Source organism: Pinus tabuliformis, chromosome 3_1, assembly GCF_031772625.1.
Source record: "Pinus tabuliformis cultivar Carrire ecotype Pingquan chromosome 3_1, CPIR1, whole genome shotgun sequence".
Taxonomy (NCBI): domain Eukaryota; kingdom Viridiplantae; phylum Streptophyta; class Pinopsida; order Pinales; family Pinaceae; genus Pinus; species Pinus tabuliformis.
Window position 1 is genome coordinate 814,798,931 of NC_142301.1, and position 22,620 is coordinate 814,821,550.

The 22,620-nt window shown below is 40.2% G+C and overlaps 2 protein-coding genes across 2 annotated transcripts; both read left to right on the top strand.

Moving 5' to 3' along the window:
* The first annotated feature begins 519 nt into the window (after positions 1–519).
* LOC149189978 (cysteine-rich repeat secretory protein 38-like) lies at positions 520–1,191 on the top strand. The gene is made up of 2 exons (XM_089410397.1): positions 520–627; positions 766–1,191. The coding sequence occupies exons 1-2, from the start codon at positions 520–522 to the stop codon at positions 1,189–1,191; spliced, it is 534 nt and encodes a 177-aa protein (XP_089266523.1).
* A 270-nt stretch (positions 1,192–1,461) lies between these two features.
* LOC149189979 (cysteine-rich receptor-like protein kinase 2) lies at positions 1,462–17,344 on the top strand. The gene is made up of 3 exons (XM_089413332.1): positions 1,462–1,565; positions 16,711–16,850; positions 16,930–17,344. Exons 1-3 carry the CDS (start codon positions 1,487–1,489, stop codon positions 17,161–17,163), a joined length of 453 nt encoding a protein of 150 aa, XP_089269458.1. The 5' UTR covers positions 1,462–1,486; the 3' UTR covers positions 17,164–17,344.
* Positions 17,345–22,620: the final 5,276 nt, after the last annotated feature.

Consider the following 22,620-nt stretch of genomic DNA (forward strand, 5'->3'; position numbering starts at 1 on the left):
ATTACATTTTCAATGAACAAAACAAAAACACTTACATACGATTTACTTGTGCAGTAAAAAGACTACTTCTGTGAATAATAAAAAAATGGTAAAATTAAAATTTTACCTACTTTTACTATCATAGTAAATTTTTCATTAAATGCTTCTCTGATAAAATTTGCGGTCAATTAAATGATTCTCTCATAAAATTGGCGGTCAAATATAAAACTACACGGTCAATTAAATGCTTCTCTGATAAAACTGGTGGTCAAATATAAAACTACACGGTCAATTAAATGCTTCTCTGATAAAACTGGCGGTCAAATATAAAACTACACGCAAGCCCATGTGCTGAACTATGGGCAGCTTTGGCTTCAATCAAAGGTGCACAGCATTGAATTCAATTGGACAGATATTGCTTGCTCAAACCAAACGACCTTTAAGCTCCGATGAAAAGCTGTTTTGGAAAACGTATTGAGGACACACGTTCGCGCAAGGTTCCCCTCCGGAGAATACCACTGCTTGCTGAAAAGGTGTGCGATGGAGTCTGGTGGTTTTCAGCGCTATGGAGTCTGGTGGTTTTCAACTGCACGACAGTTGAAAGTAGATTTCAACAGTTTGGTTGTGAGAAGTCCGAATAGAGAACCGGTAGCTCTTTCCAGCGCAATTTAGGTTTTGAATTCACTGGTGGGGAACGTTTCTACAAGCGGATTCAATGTTTCTAGTGTCGTTTTTGTTGAGGGACAAAACAACAATAGTTCAGTTTATGGGCTTCTCCAATGCCAGGGAGATTTAAATTCCTCCGATTGCAAACAGTGTGCATCCATGGCCAAAACAAATCTTGTTCAGAGATGCCACAATACTTCTGGGCTCATTGAGCTAGACGACTGTTTTTTACGCTACGACAATAATAACTTTTACGGCCATATTGACAGTACGCTGAAAAATTTGATCTGCAATGGTGGGAAAAGCAGCAAACCACGAGAATTCAGAGATGCTGTTGATGCCCTGCTCTCAAACGTTACAAAGAAGGCTGCGCAGAGCCCGGAACTTTTCTTTGCAGATTATTCTCTGCCTTCTAATGTTATGGTATATGTATACGCCATAGCCCAGTGTTGGAAAGATCTGTCTCATAAGGACTGCGGGTCTTGCTGCGTCCTCATCATTAGAATCATGCGGAACGGGGACTATTGGAGCACAATTTGCATCTAAGAACCGCTATTTGTGTTTCGAGATGTATTCTTTCTTCAATTTGTCTGTGCTCCCCCCGCATCCACCCCCATCTCCGCCGCCTCCTACAGCAGCCCCTCCAGGTAAAGTTGTTACAGTATCCGGTATTTGTTTCACATAGTTTGCCATGTCAAGGAATATACCGCTTAATTTAGTAAGGGTTTATATATTTTTGGTTAAATAGATCAAACCCATTAACTCTGTGCAAATCGCAGAAGGGAAAAAATGTTATGTACTTCTTGGGATTCTGGGAACAGTAGCCGCGATAATCGGATTAATGGCAGCGGTTGGACTTTGCAAGTGGAACGCTTTCGTTCCGCCGAAACGGTTTTCTCGAAGCGAATGTGCCGAAATTGGTAAGTCGTTCAGTTTTAAGATTCCACAATGAATCCTTTTAATTTGGCGAAACTGTAACTAGCATATCCGTCACACTTGTGTAAGATTTTGTTTACAGTTCGCTACAAATCTACTACGATCCAAATTGTGTTTGTAACTGAACTCTGCACCACAAAATTTTAGAATTTTAGTCTAAACCCCTTCAAGTTTTAAAAAATTTATCTGCTTACCCATTTTTGCTCATGACAGTCTCCCTTCGTATTTCTCAAAATTATTACTCATTCACCTGAATCAAGGCCTCACGATCTTGATTTAATATCACTTCAGTACCTTGGAAAGGTTTGAAATCATCAGTTTAATTAGAGAGGTTTGAAAAAATAGGCTGTGTTGTGTAGTATACATATCTTAGACAAACTTGAAGTGTTTTCAAGGATATTGAAAAAATAGGCTGTGTTATACATATCTTAGACCAAGTTAAAGCGTTTCCATGATTGATTCCTTCCTCTTTCCTAAGAATTTTAAGAATTTCATGACCATATAGAAACAGAAAATGATACGGTACTAATTATTTTAACATATTTACTTTTTTGTGGACAAGATACCACTTATATTATGGGGTATGGTAGGAATAATTTTGATTTTTATATTATTAGGTTAAGTTACTAGTATATATTTATATGAATCATACATTAAAAATATCAAAAATGTAAATTTTTTGAATATAAAATTAAAAAAAAAATACATTTCAAAAATTTCATTCTTAAATCTATATGTATATTTAATTTTTTGAATATAAAATTTGAAAAAAAAATACATTTCAAAAATTTGATTCTTAAATCTATATGTATATATATAAAATACTATGCATAATTTTTTATATACTAAATTGATTTTCTCAATATATAAATGGAATTAATGTTTAGAAATTTTTTTAATTGTACTAACCTAGAAGTCTAAACCTAAAATAGTAAGCCTTCTTGAAATGTTTTAATCATAAAGGTTTTTTTAATTGCTTTATATAATATATATAAATTTTATATTTTTAGCTTACGATTGAAATATTTTACTTTACATTGATAGTAGCTAATTTTTTAGCTTCAACTATTTTTTCCTTTAAACATTAAAATATTTTATTGTGAATAATTTTAAAGTAATTTATTTTCTATATATATATATATATAAAAATATAGAAATATTTTGAATAATTTTAAAGTAATTTATTTTCTATCTTTGTGACCCATTTTTGCTTCTCTTCTAAAGATAATATTTGTTCTAAAAAAGGATGGAGAGCTCTAGGTTGCGAACGTCTCACTCTGCAAACATTGACGCAACCCTAATCCCTGTACTTCCCCGACCTTCCCTGCTCACGCCACCGAACTCCTCCTGAACGCCCTTTAATGGATGGGCCTGTAGGAGGGGCGGGATCTTCCTCCCCTCCTTACACATTCTCTGCCCCTGACAAAGAACAGCCTGAAATTCCTCTGACCTACCCTGGCGGCTTACCAGATTCTGCTCAGGGAGCAAGACAGATGAACAGTGAAGCCGATCCCACGGTAGCATGTGACGCAGAGGACAAAGGAAAAGACGCAAATCAAACGCCATCCTCGTCGCAGCCAAAAGCGACCTCGGCCACTTGCATTCCAAAAGCAGCTGAGAGAATAAAGGTCGACCTTCCCAGCCACCGCATCAACAGCGAGATCCAGTATATGCAGGACCATGCGCTCATAGGCAAGTTCCTCGGTTTCTGGCCTACTGAAAAAGCGCTGCAGGGATGGATAGCCTCAAAATGGAAGCCTAAAGGACAGGTGACTCTGTAGTTAGGACCTAAAGGCTTCTTCACGGCCATCTTCTACTGTATAGAGGACAAATCTCGCATTTTCGAAGGCAGACCTTACTTTTTCAACTCCTCAGGCCTATACCTAAGAGATTGGAAGCCTAGGTTCAACCCAGATAAGGAAGATTTCAGCTGGGCTCCGGTATGGGTACGAATGTACTCCCTGCCTTTGGAATACTGGAGAGAAGAAACGCTAGCAGACATCGGCAACAAGTTAGGAAGCTTTATCAAAGTTGCTGAGGAAACCAAAACCCGAAGATACACCTCATATGCTCGGATCTGTGTCCAGATGCACCTAACAAAAGCTCTCGCCGACTCGGTAAGCCTCTATTATGATGACTTTGAATGGAACCAACCTTTAGATTATGAGCATATCCCTTTTCGTTGTCGTAAATGCCATGAACATGGCCATCTCTTTCGAGATTGTCCTCTGAACTCTCAGATCAAACCCCTAGATAAGGAAGCCAGTAAAGACTCGGAAGGATTTACTAAAGTCCCGAATTGTCGACGGCATGCTAAGAAAAATCAAGTTGTTCCAGAGAACCCCTTTAAACCTGCTTCCCAGAATCGATTCATTTTGTTATCTTCTCCAGATCAGCCAGCTAATCCAAGTTCAGAATCCAAGGAGCACCCCTCCCACCCCTCATCTCCCGATGCTCCCTTTGCCCCTACATCTAATCCCACTCCCCTTCCTCCCAGATTTAGTTCCAGCTCTCATTCAGACAAAATTTCGGCTCTAGATGCTGGCTCTCTCCCCTCCTCCTCCGAGAAACCCGTTCCAGAGCCCAACCAACAGCCCTCAGCAATGGAGCTCGATGCAGCACTAGCCCTTAGTCTACAGGAAATAGTAGCTGAGGAAGATCAAAGTTTACCTACTAGCATGGAAGAAGATCCAGAGAAGGTCAGCCTAGATGGTCTAGACATCCTCAAATTTGAAACGGCATGCAAGCAGAAAGAGTTCAACTCAATACCCCCTTGGAAAATCGACAAGCTTGAAGGAGTTTTAACCAAAGCACAGCGCAACAAAAATCTGGGCATACAAGCAGGGAGCCCATGGGATGGAAAAAAAATTCTCAAAGAAACTAAGAAAAGAGGGCGCAAAACAGATCTACAAAGGACAATCATAGTAGGCGAACTACTTATGGAATCTGGCAGATTCCCTAAGTTGACGAAGTTTTACAAACCTAAACCCCAATGTTCCCCATGAAGCTCATCTCCTAGAATGTGAGAGGACTCAATAGCCCCTCAAAACACAGAATGATAAAAAATTTGATACAGCAAGAAAAACCTTCCTTAGTTTTTCTTCAAGAAACAAAAAGCAACACAACTGCTATAGAAAGAATCCGCAATAAAGTCTGGGCAGGTAGCTGCTCAGTTTCAGTAGACGCCTCTGGGGCTTTTGGTGGATTAGCTATCTAGTGGAACCCGCAGGTTCTTACTCTCAGCGACTTCCATGCTACCCATTACCTAATCCAAGCATCATTCCATCTTCTAGGCACCAACATTCATGGGCACCTCTCAAATGTATATTTTCCGCAGACTCTTCAGCAAAAATTAGAACTTTTGGATACTCTTACCATCCTAAATGAAAACAGGCAATTCCCCCTATGGATTGGTGGAGGTGATTTCAATATCATCAAGACAATGGAGGAGAAACAAGGAGGCAGAACAAGGCTAGAAAATGACAGCAGCGGACTAAGAGAATTCATTCAAAACAATCAACTAATGGACATTCAAACCTCCAATGGAGTCTTCACATGGACTAATAAGCGCAAGGGTACCCAACACATCACCTCTAGACTGAATCGGTTTCTCATCTCGGACAACGCCATCCACCTGGGAGGGGACTTTCACGCTTCCATAATGCCACAAGGTGGATCAGATCACTGGCCAATCATGCTACAATGATTGAGGCCAGGCACAAGAAGTAATAGACCTTTCCGATTTGAAGCCTTCTGGCTTTCACATCCTAATTTCAAAATAGTAGTAAATGAGGCATGGCAATCATTCATCCCGCCGCCAGGCGCCAAAATGTTTCAATTCCAATGGAAATTAAAAAACTTAAAACAAGTCCTCAAAGTCTGCAATCGCACTCAGTTTGGCAATATTTTTGAGAATCGAAAAAGGCTGGAACAGAAAATGAAGGTACTCCAACAAACTCTCATTAGGGATGGTAGGACGGAGGAGCAAGCGCATCAAGAGCAGATTCTCTGGAATCAAATTGAAGACCGCAGGAAGCAAGAGGAAATCCTTTGGAGGCAGAAGTCCAGAATCCAATGGCTCAAGGAGGGAGAGAAAAATACAAAATTCTTCCATAGAACTGCAATCCAAAGAAGAATGCATAATAACATAGCATTCATAAATAATAAAAAAGGGGAAAGGTTAGAAAAGCATGAAGACATGGAGAAGGAATTCAAAGATTACTTCCAGGAAATTCTTCGGGAGCCTCCTGGAAACAGAGATAACGCCATCAGAAAGATCACGCAGCACATACCCAAAATCATAACGGAGGATCATAACAACAATCTGCTCAAGTCCATTTCACTACAGGAGGTAGAAGAGGCAATAGCCCAACTCAAGGATGGCAAAGCTCCTGGTCCTGATGGATTCACTGCCAACTTCTTTCATGAGTTTTGGGAGCTCATCAAAACAGAGGGTTGGGAATTAGTGGAAGAATCAAGAACTATGCACTGGATTCTACCCTCCCTCAATGCAACTTTCATAGCACTAGTACCCAAAGGAGATGAACCTAATAATCCTGACAAATACAGACCGATAGCACTCTGCAACGTCATTTACAAGCTCATCTCTAAAGTACTGGAAAACAGGCTCAAACCTCTCCTTCCTCTACTCATCTCTCCGGAGCAGACAGGGTATGTTATGAAACCAGTTCAAGAAAAGATAGAAAAGATAGATCAACGCCTTAGAATTCAGCCTCTTCGAGGGGGCAACCTCCTTTACATTACATAAATGAACAATTCTTGGATGATTCAAATGACAAAACCTCCTTTCTATATATAGGAGTCTAAGGAGTCACAATATAATCCAGCTGACCTAACAATAATAATATAAAGCCACAAAAATAACAATAGAGGGATTCTATGGGCACATTAATAACAATATGGGGGCAATGGGGGCATAAAAATATAAATAAGGGGTATAACTACAATTGTAATGGGGTAATCACTAGTATTATAGGGACCCAACATGCCCCTCTCCTTCAAAAAAGTGTTGTCATCAACGCTTGAGTAGTTCTGGATATTTCTGCATAAAATTCTCATCCGCCCATGTGGAATCTTCAGCGGATAAGTTCTCCCACTTGATAAGGTACTCTGAAATTGATCGATTTCGTAGCTGTCGAGTTCTTGTTTCTATAACTGCTTTCGGTTCCAATACAATTTTTCCTTCCTCGTCAAGTTCTGGCAATATTGTTTGAACTGGGAGCTTGTCGCCTATAACCTTCTTTAAGCATGAAACATGGAAAACTGGGTGCAATCGAGAAGCTGCAGGAAGCTCCAATTTGTATGCCATAGTACCAATCTTTTGCAACACCTTGTACGGACCATAATACTTTGGTGATAATTTATTATCCTTCTTAGCTTGCTTGAGGGACATTTGCTTATATGGTTGTAGCCGTAGGAATACCCAATCACCTACATCAAAACTTCTTTCACTGCGATGTTGATCTGCCTGTTGTTTCATTCTATTCTGTGCCAACACGAGGTTATCCTTTAAGAGTTGGAGGACTTGTTGTTGATGTTCGATGTGATGTTCCACTGCCTGAACCTTAGAATTTTCTCTTAAATATGATGTGATGGATGGTGGTTGATACCCATAAAGTGCCATAAATAGGGGTCATTTTTGTTGTTGTATGAAAGGAAGTGTTATACCACCATTCAGCCAGAGGCAACCATTTGACCCATTGTGTCTGTTTATTCGATACAAAGCAACGAAGATATCCTTCCAAACATTTGTTTACTATCTCAGTTTGCCCATCAGATTGAGGATGATAAGATGAGCTATGAGCTAACTGAGTACCAAGACGAGAAAATAATTCTGTCCAAAAATTTCCAGTGAAAATGGGATCTCTGTCACTTACAATAATCTTTGGGTTTCCATGTAGCTTTTGAATTGTTTCCATAAATGCAGTAGAAACTATACTGGCTCTAAATGGATGTGATAATGCACAAAAGTGTGCATACTTGGTAAGTCTGTCAACTACCACCATGATGACACTCTTTCCCTCATACTTGGGTAAACCTGTGATAAAATCCATTGATACCTCCTCCCAACGTTGGCTTGGAATGTATAAAGGTTGTAATAGACCCGGTGTCTTAATTGTTTCAACTTTATTTTGTTGGCAAACCAAACATTCTGCCACAAACTTTTGAATATCTGATTTAAGGCCATCCCAAAAAAATTCCTTCTTAACCCTGTGGTAAGTTTTTAAAAATCCTGAGTGCCCTCCTAAGGGAGAAGTGTGCAATTCCATAAGAATCTTTTGTTTTAGTTGGGAATTCTTACAGAGGTATAAGCGATCTTTGTACCATAACGAATCATTTTTCCAGCTAAATGTATCAGACGTACTGGAATCTTGTTGTAGCTTTCGAATAAGTGCCCACACTTCTTCTTCATTCTTCCATTCCTCCCTTGCTTCATTTATCCAATCTGGTTGGATGATAGAAATAGCACACAACAATGCTTCCACATCCTCATCCTTTCTTGAGAGTGCATCTGCCACCACATTTTGCTTCCCTTTTTTGTAGATGATTTCAAAGTCATAACCCAACATCTTTGTGACCCACTTTTGTTGCTCTTCAGAGGATAATATTTGTTCTAAAAAGTATTTAAGGCTATCATGATCCGTTTTTACCTTGAAGTGTCTTCCCATTAGGTAGGGTCGCCATTTCTTAAGTGCATGGAGTATTGCCAACATTTCCTTTTCATAAATAGCTTTTCTTAGAAACTTTCCCTTGATTGGACGACTTTCAAAAGCTTGCATTAGAACAGCACCAATTCCATTTCTTGAAGCATCACATTCCACAATAAAGGTTTTTTTGAAGTCCGGTGTAGCTAAGACCGGTGCTTGGCACATTGCCTCTTTAAGATGTTCAAAGGCCTTTGTTGCTTCCGGAGTCCATGAAAATGCATCTTTCTTCAATAATGTCGTTAGAGGTGCTGCTATTCTCCCATAATTCTTAACAAACTTGCGATAATACCCTGTCAACCCAAGAAATCTGCGCAAATGCTTTATGGATGTGGGGATTTTCCATTCCTTAATGGCTTTAATTTTGCTAGGGTCTACCTTAACTCCTTCATGAGATACAATATGACCCAAATATTCCACCTCCTGGACTCCAAAAAAACATTTGGATCTTTTGGCATATAATTGTTTCTCCTCCAATAGTTGTAGCACCCTGTCAACATGTTCAACATGATCCTTCCAAGACTTGCTGTAGATAAGTATATCATCAAAAAATACTAACACAAATTTTCTAAGGAATGGTTTGAAAATTGAATTCATCAAACCTTGAAATGTTGAAGGTGCATTGGTAAGGCCAAAAGGCATGACCAAAAATTCATAATGACCCTCATGAGTTCTAAATGTCGTTTTCGGAATGTCTTCAATCTTCATTCTAATTTGATGATATCCTGAACGAAGATCCAACTTGGTGAAGTAAATTGATCCATGCAATTCATCCAGTAATTCATCAATGACAGGAATGGGGAACTTATCTTTAATAGTGAGCTTGTTGAGCTCCCTATAATCCGGACACATGCGCCATGATCCATCCTTCTTGTGAACCAATACTACTGGAGCAGAGAAAGAACTTTGACTCGGTTGAATTATACCAGCCTCTAGCATTTCTGCAACCATACATTCAATTTCACTTTTTTGGACATAGGGATATCTGTATGGCCTGATGTTTGGAGGAACACTTCCTGGAATCAGATGAATAGCATGATCATGATCATGCATAGGTGGGAGACCTTTGGGAGTCTCAAATACCTTGGAATGATTGTCCAGGACTTTTTGGAGATCTGGAGAAATAGATGATTCTAATGTGGAAACATCTAGCGATCATAATTGTGCAATTACACCCCTTTGCTCCTTTTTTAGAAGCTTTGTCATACCATTAGAGCTGATTATCTTTCCTGGTTTCCCTGCAATACCCCTTAATTCAACTTCCTTTCCTTCCGTAGAAAATTTGATGAAAAGTTCTTGAAAATTAAAAGCTATTGTACCCAAGGATTGTAGCCATTGGACTCCTAATACAACATCAGCACCTCCCATTGGAATGGAAAGCATTGGGCTAGTCAATACATATTCTCCCATGGATAGCTTGATATTATGGCACTTTCCAGAGCAATTTATTGTTCCTCCATTTGCAATCATCACTTGACACTCTAGTGCTGGATATAGGAAGCAATTCAATTCTTTTGCTACCCTACAATGAATAAAATTGTGGGTGCTTCTTGAATCAATCAACACTATTACCTTTTTCTTCTTGATTTGTCCTTCTATCTTGATGGTTTGAGGAGTGGTAATTCCCGCCAATGCATTACAAGATATGGTCGGATTTATTTGTTCTTCATCTAGGCTTTGTTCCTGGAGCATATCCTCTTCTTTTGACCTTTCTTGCTCCTTTTCTTCTTCCTCTTCACAATCTATGTAGAATAGTTTCTTCTCAGCACACTTATGACCTTTAGTGTATTTGCTATCACAACTATAACAAAGCCCTTTTGCTCTTTTTTCTTCCAATTGTTGTAGTGTCAACCTTATAGGTTGTGGAAGACTAGGGGCAACTGCACTTCCGTCTTTATAGTTGTGAGTGGTATGCTTCCTGGTTGCCATAATTTTGCTTTCCATTTTTCTTGCTAACCTGAATGCCTTCTCTAATGAATCAGGTTCCCAAAGTCGAACATCCTGTTGGATATTATCCTTTAAAGACCCTATGAACACATCAATCCTATGCTCCTCTAGAATATCTTTTACCCTTATGTTCAATTTTTGGAAGTCCTCAATGTGCTCCATTATTGAACCCTTTTGTTTGAGGCTTATCAATTGGCTAAAAAAAGTGTTGCTTTTTGTATCCTCATAATGTGCTATCAATTCTTCCGTAAAAATTGCCCAAGTGATAAATTGTTTACGAGAGCAAAGCCATTGATACCATACAAACTGATTTGGTTCCAAATATAAAGTTGTCATACGTACCTTTTGTGTGTTTTGCACATTATTGAGATCGAAGAACTGCTCCATCTGTAATATCCATGTGGCGGGATCCTTGCCATCAGACTTCCTCATATCGATTTTTGGAATATGGTGGGTCTTTGATCCAACATTAGAGTCTATGGAATCATGATTAACATTTCTTTTGTTCACATCATGAGTTTCCTTTACAACCTTTTCACCATTAGTAAGTATTTCTTGTAGAAAATTTGTCAAATCTGTCTTCAAATCTGCCATGTCTGTCTTCAAATATGTCCTCAAATCTACCTTCAGATCATCCATCTTAGCTTCCATGCCCTTTATCTTAGATTCCACGCCATTTATCTTAGCATCTGTTAGCTTTTGTGAGCGTGACATTTGTTGCACTTGTTCTTGTAATTTTGATATATCATGTAGCATTTCTTCCTCTTCTTCATGAGTCATGCTAGAGCTTTCAGGTTCCTTACTAGGTGTTTTAATTTTCTTTCCTCAGGGCATCAGTTACCGATAATAATGCTTTACTATTCCCTTTGAATTCCTTCAAACCAAGCTTATGCAAAAATTAAAAAAAAAAAAACTACACATCTTTTTTTACTTTGTAGAAGCCTGATATTGAATCTGATGTATCTCTGTAATTTCGAATCATCCAGTTCTAAAATTGTGATCTGTAGTAGCCTTCTATGTACTCTTTCCAATGCCACTAGTCTGATCCAAATTGGATTCTCCAAGAAAGAGTTATGCACAATCTCCCGCAGTGACCTGATTATAGACTAGTTCAATAGAGCGAACTTGTATGAAGTGCCACGTGTCACTGTTTAAACCTTTGACTCTGAAAAATATATAAAAGAAAACTATAGTCCGTCCTCTTTCTATACCTTCTTACGAAATTTCAATCCGATGCTTAGAAAGAAAGTTATGACGATTTTCCCCAGGTCACCTGTTTTGAGTGTAATTCAGGAGTCTGCAAAAAGACCAACTTCCTCAGATCATATCTCCGAAAATATCGCGCGAAAAGATCTGAAATTCCGACCCAAGGTTCAATGCAATTTCTTCTCAAATGGGGTTTTTTTGCGACTTCTGAAACGTCACAGAAAAATGTTATAGCGAAAATGCCACGATGACCTGTTTGGAACAGCGAAACCCTAGAATCCAAAGCTCTGATACCAAATGTTATGAAACCAGCTCAAGAAAAGATAGAAAAGATAGATCAACGCCTTAGAATTCAGCCTCTTCGAGGGGGAAACCTCCTTTACATTACATAAATGAACAATTCTTGGATGATTCAAATGACAAAACCTCCTTTCTATATATAGGAGTTGAAGGAGTCATAATATAATCCAGCCGACCTAACAATAATAATATAAAGTCACAAAAATAACAATAGAGGGATTCTATGGGCACATTAATAACAATATGGGGGCAATGGGGGCATAACAATATAAATAAGTGGTATAACTACAATAGTAATGGGGTAATCACTAGTATTATAGGGACCCAACAGGGTATGTAGAAGGGCGACAGATTATGGACGGCATCATCCTATCAAATGAAGTAATACACTCTCTTAAGCTTCTGAAAAAACCAGGTATGCTTCTAAAGCTGGACCTCTCCAAAGCTTTTGATAAACTTAGCTGGAATTACATTCATCAGATGTTATTGGCTTTTGGCTTCAATTCCACCTGGACCAGATGGATTTTAAATCTCATTTCCTCTCCCAGCTTCTCTGTCCTGCTCAATGGCTCCCCCTCCTCGCCTTTCCGTCCCTCCCATAGTATTCGTCAAGGGGACCCCCTTTCTCCCTTCCTTTTTGTCCTCATGGCAGAAGGTTTAAGTCGACTCCTCAAATCAGCCATTTCCTCCCAAGCTCTCAAAGGTATCTCCCTTCATGGTCATAACCCCCTATCCCATCAGTCGTTCGTAGACGACACCATGTTATTTGGTCATCCCTCCTCACAAGAGGCCAAAGCCTTTAAATCTTTGCTCTCTCTTTTCTCAGACGCCTCCGGCACCTCCATCAACACTTCAAAGTCCCAAATCTTTTTCTTTAATACCCCCATCACCACTCAAAGGAATATCGCTCGTATTCTGGGGTTCACCATTGCCACGCTCCCTTCTAAGTACCTAGGAGCTCCCTTGCTAGACTCAGACATCAAACACGCTTCCTGGAGAACTCTCCTTGATAAGCTGGAATCAAGGCTCTCTTCTTGGACCTTCCGCTCTCTAAATATGGCCGGACGACTCATCCTGATCAAATCGATTCTCCAGGCCATGCCTTTGTATCTTTTCTCCATCCTTGCAGCGCCAAAATGGGCTCTCAAAGCTATACGCAATCTTCAGCGAAACTTTCTGTGGGGCTCCTCTGGGCTTAACAGGAAATGGGCTCTTGTCAACTGGAAGGAAGTTTGCCGAACAAAAACAGAAGGCGGGCTTGGACTAAGGGATCCTCTGCAAAGCAACAATACTATGGGAGCACGTATTTGGTGGAACTAGATTTCCAAACCACATACACCCTGGGCAAAGCTTTGGCAAGCAAAATACGCTCCAGGCAGCCAATGGAATGATCTCATTAGAATCAACACTACAACACAAGGTTCTCTGATATGGAACGCCGCCAAGCTCCATAGCACCTTCATTCAAGAACACAGTTTTTGGGAAATTCACTACGGTACCACAGCAAGGTTTTGGGAGGACTCGTGGCAACAACTTCCAAAACTAGCCACTCTCTTCCACAAGCCAATCTGGCAGGTTACCATGCAACAAGCAAATCGAATCCTTGTCCATCAATTCTGGCAGCAGCACATGGTCTAAGACTTCCAAATTTGGAAACCAGCAAGCACTTGGCAACCTGATTGGCATGGGGAAACATATACAGAAGTAGAGCAGGAACTAAATTACAGGAGAATCAAATGCTCACAACTGGAGGACAAACTGAGATGGAGTCATACGCCAAAAGGAATGTTCACAACCAACGAAGCTCACCAGCTTCGCTACTCAGTCTCCCAAACAAAAAAGGATCCACTATGGGAAAGAGTCTGGCAACCAGGCATATGGTCCAAGATCTCCATTTTTTTATGGCTTCTAAGCAAAAGACGCATCCTTACCTGGGATAACCTGCAAAAAAGAGGATTTGTTGGCCCATCAAGATGCCCCAACTGCAATCTCCACTCTGAATCCATTAGACATTTAATGGAGACGTGTCCACTGGCAACCCAACTATGGGAGAGAATTGATCACTATAATAGGAGATCAGAAAATCGAATGGGAGACATCACAGAAACCATTCGTACATGGACAAAGCAACCTTTTAAAAGCCCGCTACTGAACTCGTTGTGGAATCTAATCCCGGGCTTCCTCTACTGGATCCTCTGGAAAGAAAGAAATAGCAGAATCTTCAACAACATCAGCCGTCCAATCGATGCACTGTGGCTCCTCCTGAAACAATATCTTCAAGAAACTCTGGCCATCAGAAACTGGAAGGATACGGATGCGCCAGACACTCCACAGGAATGCCTCATCCTAAAAGTCTGGAATCTGGATCTATCCTTTCTAGCTCAGATCAAAGCCAATCCAGCCTCTAGCTCTGCCTCGCCCCTCAACTGGTCCCCCCTGCAACCAACTCATTCAAGTTGAACTTTTATGGGGCTGCTAAGGGTAATCCCGAACCGACGGGATTTGGTGGAATCTTCAGGAGCCACCTGGGCACAACTCTGCATATCTATTACAGATCAATTGGCAAAGACACTAATAATGCAGCTGAGCTGGAAGGACTCTGGAAAGGGATCTGCATTGCAGAACAAAAGAACTTCTTCCCCCTAGAATTCAAGGGAGACTCGCTTATCCTAATCATAGCAGCGACCAGAATCCAAGCAGGCACTTCCGCAGCTAAGATCGCCTCCAGCTGGAGGTTGCTCAGCAGATTGGAACTACTGGAGGAAAGGCTGAGAAATCCCCGAAGCATCACCTTCAAGCATGTCAGACGAACGGCCAACAAAGTCGCAGACAGACTGGCCAATCAAGGAGTAAACCAGCAACTTCTTCATTTCTCAGGCCCCCTCGAAGAAGCAGATGATCATCAGCTCAAACAGGAATGCACATCCCTGGTGCATCAGGATCACTCACCCCCGGATGTGGGTGGTTAACAGCTCAATGGTTATGTGGAAGGCGTATCACATGGGCAGGTGTCAGCCCCCATGCGCCACGAGTATTAATGTTGGTCTGGCGAGTTGGGCTCGCACAAGTTCATTTATGAAGACATTAACTTCGTCCATCCGTTTCAAGGTTAATAGTGCCATGGCGCTCCATAAGCGCACTGCTCCCGCGGCTTTGTTGCATTCCTCTGCAGCTCCTTGGATTGCAGCGCTGTGCGTTTTTCTGAGTCTCTCTGCTAGCGAACACGGGCACATTATTGCGCCAGGTTCATATGATCCATCTGATGTTCTGTTGTTGTCTCGTTCAGAGCACTCTTCTATTTGCATTCACCCTCCGAACGTTGCAATGCCGTGCGAAAGGCCCAGGTTATTGAGTAGACGAGGTGGCTCTGGTGGCCAAGCGGCCTCTCAGCGGTCTTCGAAAACTCTGGAACCTGGGCGGAGCAGTCCACCGGTCACAAGAGGCAGAAGAGGCAGGGGTCGTGGAAGAATTGGGAGGGTCGAATGTGAGCATGATGCTCATCCCACTGTGCGCTATCGAATTCCATGCTCTCTCGCTAATTCCACTTTCATAGTCTCTGTCACCATAGAAAAATGTGAAGAGAGCAGCGAGCTGGGAGCCGCCCATCCTGAAGCACTTGTCGAACAGAGGAATGTGAATACAGTGGATAATCTGCGCCCGGTCATGGGGAGTGCTTCGATGCTGGACCCAGTCGTTCCTGTAGGCCCAAGTGCGCCTGTTTGTGGCATTCCCACAGGCTCGGTGGCTCCACATTCGGACTCAGAGGACTCTCTTCAATATGGATGCAGAGTCGTCGAGGAGCCTTATACCACTGATGATGACTGATACATCATGACTATGTTTTGTTTTCGCAGCTACGGTTTGTCCCAGGTCTCTGACTGTCAATGTGTCGTTTATACTTATCATGATTATGTATTGTTTCGTGCAGTTACTGTTTGTCTCAGGTCTATGTCTGTCCATGTGTCGCTTACACTCAGCACTGTAGCATGTTTGTCCAATGTATTGTCTCCGCTTTGTTCAAATCTGTGTTGTGTCGAAGATGAAGTCAACTTACTGACGAAGGTTCACACTGTTTTGACCTCATGAGCTTTTTGTAATATGCCATTCACAGGGTAGAACTCTCAAGGCCACGGCCTTGCTGTAACTTTTTTATATCAATAATAGAAGTAGCGAGATTGAGAAAAAAAAAAGTAATTTATTTTCTATATATATATATATATATATATATATATATATATATATATATATATAGTATATATATATATATATATATATATATATATAAATATTAACAAAGATATTCAGATTATTTATTTAAATCTTATATTAAAATATTCTGAATTATATATTTTTTTCTTATTTGAAAGTGAAAGTAAATTATCTTATTTAATATGAACATTAAAATATTTTATTTCCGGCTAAGAGTAAGACATCAACTTCTTTGTGCTAAATTGTAATATCAATAACATGGTGAAAATAGTATGAGTGTAGTTATTGATACTTTATATTACTTTAATATCCTATAATGTTTAGGCAAAATTTTGATAAAATCTGGCAGGGATTTTTGTAAATCCATGTTACCAGCTGTCAAACTTCAAGATTTTGGGTGCTTCAGAGGTTTTGGATAATGCTGAAACTATTTCTACCATCAAAAACATGATTTAAACACCGCGAGCTTTTTTGAATTATTTTTATCCAGATTCCAACCACTTTTGATAATCCAAGGCCATTCCTCCCATCGATAAAGGAGGCCATTTTATTTAGAGATTACTCATCCTCCGTAACTGTAAATTCCCACTCTCAATTTAATAAAATTTTAATTATTGCATTAAAAATGTTTGAAAATTTTGTTCAAACACGATATTCGAAAGAATTAAATTAAAAGTTACAAAAATATTGACGAATTGGCATATGCCTAGATAAGTAGGCAGTGCGTGTGATTGTTGCGCAGGTGAGGAAGGAGCAATTATGTTAAACCCAAACATAACAAAGTCGGAATTCAATTTCAAGTATGATATTTTGAGAGAGGCTACCTCTAACTTCAAAACAGTAAATAAGCTCGGCGAAGGACGTTTTGGATCCGCCTTCAAAGTGAGTTTAGCGTTGCATTTAATTAATTTAAGCATTTAGCTACACCGTCCGATGGAAATTATAAAGAATATTGACGCAGGGGGTTCTTCCAGGTGGAAGAGAGATTGCAGTGAAACGTTTGTATATGAGTCTAAGGCGTGGAGATGCTGAATTTGTGAATGAAGCCAATCTAATGAGCCGTGTTAAGTACAAGAATCTAGTAAAACTACTTGGTTGCTCCGTTCGTGGCTCAGAAAGGCTATTAGTTTATGAATACCTTCCCAACCGGAGTCTTGACGAGATTCTATTCGGTTTCTCTCTTTCTCTAATTTAATTTAATTGGGTTGTTTTCCTTTTTTCTCTTTTCAAGTTTTGTATATAATGTAGTTTTGTTTGGTTTTTGTTTATTCATGTTATGCATTTATTAATTGCAGATACAACGAGACGTCAATTGCTTGATTGGAAAAAAAGGTTTGAAATCATTGTCGGAATTGCCCGCGGCCTAACCTATCTTCGCGAGGAACCTGACATTAAGATAATCCATAGAGATATTAAATCAAGTAATATTTTACTTGACAACGATTACAGAGCCAAGATAACATACATTGGGTTAGCCTAACTCTTTGCAGAAGTGTAAGATTTTTGAGATACACAGATCTAGATCTGCAAAACAATATACAAGCTTGCAAGAGAAGGAAGGAAGCGAGCAAGAATTGAGAAAAGAATGAAAAATTGATTCTACAATATTAGTTTTAGAATAAATACATAAAAGCAACTAAGTTAAGCTTAGTTGTACATGCAATAACTAAAACTAACTAAAGCTAAGTGTGCTTTATCTTATGTTAATGTACATGTGCCACATGCAAGCAATAAGTTAACTGGAGCTAATCTAGGTGCATGTACACCAACACAGCTAGTCTAAGTGCATGTACACCAACACTCCCCCTTAAGCATAACTTAGGTGAGTGTGATGCAAAATGAATGAGTCCCGGAAACACGGCCATTTTAGGTACCCATATACAATGCATAAAAAGGAGGAAAGAGGGAAAAGCCAGTGGGAAGAAAACCCCCCCTCAAAATATAATGCAAAAGTAGAGAAAAGAAAACTGCTAGGCAGTCATGTCCTTCACCCCGAGACGATCTCATAGGAATCGAAACTTCTGCTCAATGAAAGTCTTGGTGAAGATGTCAACAATCTGCTCGGAACTAGGACAGTACTGAAGATCGATGATCCCATCATGAATGAGTTCTCTAATGAAGTGCATGTGGATCTCGATGTGTTTGGTACGCTGCCGCTGCACTGGATCTCTGCAAAACTTTAGCGTACTTTGATTATCGCACCAGATGACAGTTGGATGATGGACACTAATCCCAAGCTCAGATAGGAAATGTTGTAGCCAAATTGCCTGAATAGTGGCATTGACTGCTCCTCTATACTCGGCCTCTGCTGATGATAAAGCAATGGCAGCCTGCTTCTTACTTGACCAACAAATTGGGCCAAATCCCAAACTAAGTACATAACCAGAAGTAGACTTGTGATCAATGGTGTCGCCAGCCCAGTCTGAATCTGTGAACCCGATGAGATTCAAAGAACAATTGGCTGCATAATGAATCCCATAGGTGATTGTTCCCTGGACATATCGAAGGATGCGCTTTGCAGCGTTCCAGTGTAACTCATGTGGCTCCTGCATGTATCTGGAAACTGCTCCGACATCATAGGAGAGATCAGGACAGGAGTGAGTGAGATAAAGAAGACTTCCCACAAGCTGGCGATACAATGTGCAATCAACCAATGGTGTGTCTTTGCCATTCTCAAGTTTTATCCCTGATAAGAAAGGTGTGGCTGCTGGCTTGCAGTCACTCATGTGAAATCGTGCCAAAATATCTCTGGCATATTTTGGTTGAGAAATGGTAATGCCAGAATAACGCTGATGGATCTCTAGTCCAAGGAAGAAATTTAGCAAGCCCATGTCTGTCATAGAAAACCGCTTATGCAATGCAGTTTTGATGTTAGTAATGACAGAAGCTGAACTACCCGTTATCAAAAGATCATCTACGTAGAGTACTATGATCAACAATGAGTCAATTTTCTTCAGAAAATAAACATTGGAATCAGATTTGCAGCGTACAAAATTTTGAGATAACAAATAAGAATCCATCTTTGCATACCACGCTCTAGGTGCCTGCTTGAGGCCATAGAGAGACTTCTTTAGTTTGCATACCAGAGATGAATTCTGCATGTATCCCGGTGGCTGCTCCATGTAGATTTCCTCCTCGAGATCACCATGAAGAAAGGCATTCTTCACATCCATATGATGCACCTCCCATCCTCTTGCTGTTGCAATGGAGAGAGCTAGCCGAATGGAATCCATTTTTGCCACTGGAGCAAAAGTCTCATCATAGTCAACACCATGTACTTGCTGAAAACCTTTTGCTACCAATCGTGCCTTATATCGACTAACTTGGCCATTTGATGCTTTCTTGGTCCGGTAAACCCACTTGCATCTCACAAGTTTGCGATTTGAAGGTAGTGGAACCAAATCCCAAGTCTGGTTCTCAATGAGAGAGTTATATTCCTCATCCATGGCGGCTTCCCATTCAGGATGCCCATTTGCTTCTGCATAAGTTTGTGGATCAGATCCATGCATCATATAAGCATGCATGGGCATGGATGGCTCCATATCTAAGAGTGCTTGCGGATATTCCTCAAACAGAGGGATAGAGGCAGGATCATCAAGGATATCACTCATGCTGCGCCATTTTTGTGTTGAAGGTGGTCGAGAATCTTCCGAACTACATGCAGAAGTATGATCTCGATGTTCAACAACTGGTGGTCTAACAGGGGTCACAGGAAAAGACTCATCTTCATCAGAATGCTGGTCTGAAGTTCCATCTCCATACTCATCAATGAGTGGTGATGAAAATTTGGTAACAAGTTCATCTATTGGTGCATGCGAAATATCTTCGTCAAACTTTACACTCCTTTCAATAAAGAGCTCTTCAGTGTGGATATCAAGCAATCTGTACCCTTTGACTTCATCAGAATATCCAACAAACATGCATGCTTTTCTTTGAGGCTCCAAAGCCTTTCTCTTCTCTGGAGGAATGCGGGCCCATGCTCGAGATCCAAAAATGCGGAAATGACTAACTTCAGGTTGCATGCCAGTCCAAGCCTCAAAATGTGTTTTTCCAGTAACAGATTTATGAGGAGATATGTTCTGGATGTATGAGGCACAATTAATAGCTTCGGCCCACAATTTCGACGGAAGAGATCTTGCATGCAACATGCAATTAGCCATCTCTTTCAAAGATCGATTTTTTCTTTCAGCCACGCCATTTTGCTGTGGAGTGTAAGGAACTGTATGCTGCAACTGTATGGTTGATTCATCACAAAGATTCTTGATATCTTTGTTGACATATTCCATCCCATTATCTGTGCGGAGTATTTTGATGCGTTTTCTAGACTGATTTTCCGCATGCGCTTTGAAAATCTTTAGATGTTGAAAAACTTCAGACTTGAGTTTCAAGAAGTAAACCCAAGTGAATCTCGTGTAATCATCTATAAATGACAACACATATCTTGCTTTGTTCATTGAAAGCACCGGAAATGGACCCATGAGATCACTAGGTACAAGTTCCAAAGGTGAAGAGGCTGTCCATGCATGCCCCTTCTCGAATTTTTCTTGTGGATGCTTTCCAAGAGCACATCCATTACAAACACCTTCTGAAAATTCAATGGTTGGCAATCCTTTGACCATCCCTTGCTTACTAAGTTGTTGCATATATCTGAAATTCAAGTGCCCAAATCTCTCGTGCCAAATCCTACTTTCTTCATTTGCATGCGTAAGTAGCAAAATAGAATCTGATTGAGGAACAAAATCAGAAAATTTATACAGACGAGATTGATCATTTACCTTGCCAGATGCAATCTTCAAATTGGTTTGCATGTCATAAATGCTCACGGAATCTGGGTAAATTCCACTTTCCTTCCGCTGCCTGTGTGTGTCATCTGATACACTGAGAGAAGATTCACAGAAAGCCTTGGAATATGCAAGACATTTTCAAAACTTCCATCTTCGAATTGCACTCTTCCTTGTCCAGTTGCTACAACTGCAGAATTATCCCCCATGAGAATGGGAGGACCTGAGCATGCATGTAGTGAAGAAAAGGATTCCTTTGAAGAAGCCATATGATGTGAAGCTCCTGAATCAATGATCCATTCTTGTGGTGCAGAATGAAGAGCAATCAAAGCATGCCCGTTACCTCTTGGATCTGGTGCTTTTTCTCCAGACTTCTTCTTAGCATTCTCAGGAATGTGGTCTCCAAGATTGTGTTGCTGGAGTGTCTGCGCCATAAGATCTATAGTCTTCTTCATGCATGTAGATTCAGGATGAAAACCACGGTGGCAATAATTGCACATTGATTGCCCTTTCGTTCCTTTCCTTTCCTTTGAGCAAGATGATCCATCAGGGGGTTTGGGATGTCCTCCCTTTCTTGGATCAGGATCCTTCTTCCCTTTTCCTTTCTGATGGTCTTTGGAATTTTCCTTTCCTTTTGCATGCACAGTAAGTGCATGCGCTTTGGAATTTTTAAGTGTGCCCATTTTGATGAGCTTATCTTGCTCATGCATCAAATACTAAATAAAAGAATCCAGTGAGGGCATCTTCCAAGCTGCACCAGTTGCAGATCTGACTATGTGGAATGTAGAGACGAATACTGCATACTCTGGACCAAGTTTTGATAAAATGGAAAGAATCAACTGATTTTCTTGCTTGGATTTGTCGATCCCGCATCCTTTCAGCTGAACCAACAAGGCTTTATACCTTGTGAAAAAATCTTGAATGTTCTCAAAGTTTCTCGGATCTAATGAGTTTAACTCATTTTCGACAATGTGACCTTGCATTTCATCCTGTTTTCCAAACAATCCTTCCAATTTTTTCCATACTTCATTTGGAGTTGAACATGATTCAACATGAAATAGCAGTTCCGAAGAAATAGATAAACATAGGATGCCGAAGGCCTCGTCCATGCGATTGAAATATCTTGTTTTCTCCATTGCCGATGTTGGTTCAACTCCCGTTTCCATGGTTATTCGAAATAAGCCTCTACTTCTGAGATGAAGTTGAATCTTTGGCTTCCATTCGAAATAATTATATGGAGTGAGAATTGCCGATTGTGGAAACTCCAATTTAGACTCCATTCTTTGTTGTTGCTTCAATCTTCTGAACCTGCAAATAAAATTGCTTGTGCACTGATTACAAATCCCTGTGCTCTGATACCATGTAAGATTTTTGAGATACACAGATCTAGATCTGCAAAACAATAAACAAGCTTGCAAGAGAAGGAAGGAAGCGAGCAAGAATTGAGAAAAGAATGAAAAATTGATTCTACAATATTAGTTTTAGAATAAATACATAAAAGCAACTAAGTTAAGCTTAGTTGTACATGCAATAACTAAAACTAACTAAAGCTAAGTGTGCTTTATCTTATGTTAATGTGTACATGTGCCACATGGAAGCAATAAGTTAACTGGAGCTAATCTAGGTGCATGTACACCAACACAGCTAGTCTAAGTGCATGTACACCAACAAGAAGATCTGAGCCGCCTTACCACTACAGTTATAGGAACTGTGTAAGAATTCTCTCTAATGTTTATTGTGGTGAGGTCATCATCATCGTTAAATAAGTTGGACCATATATGAACCAATTACATCTCATACTTGTCAATATGGTTCATATAATTTAGATGGATGTGGATATTTGATCGATGTTGGCATTGTGCAGAGGTTAC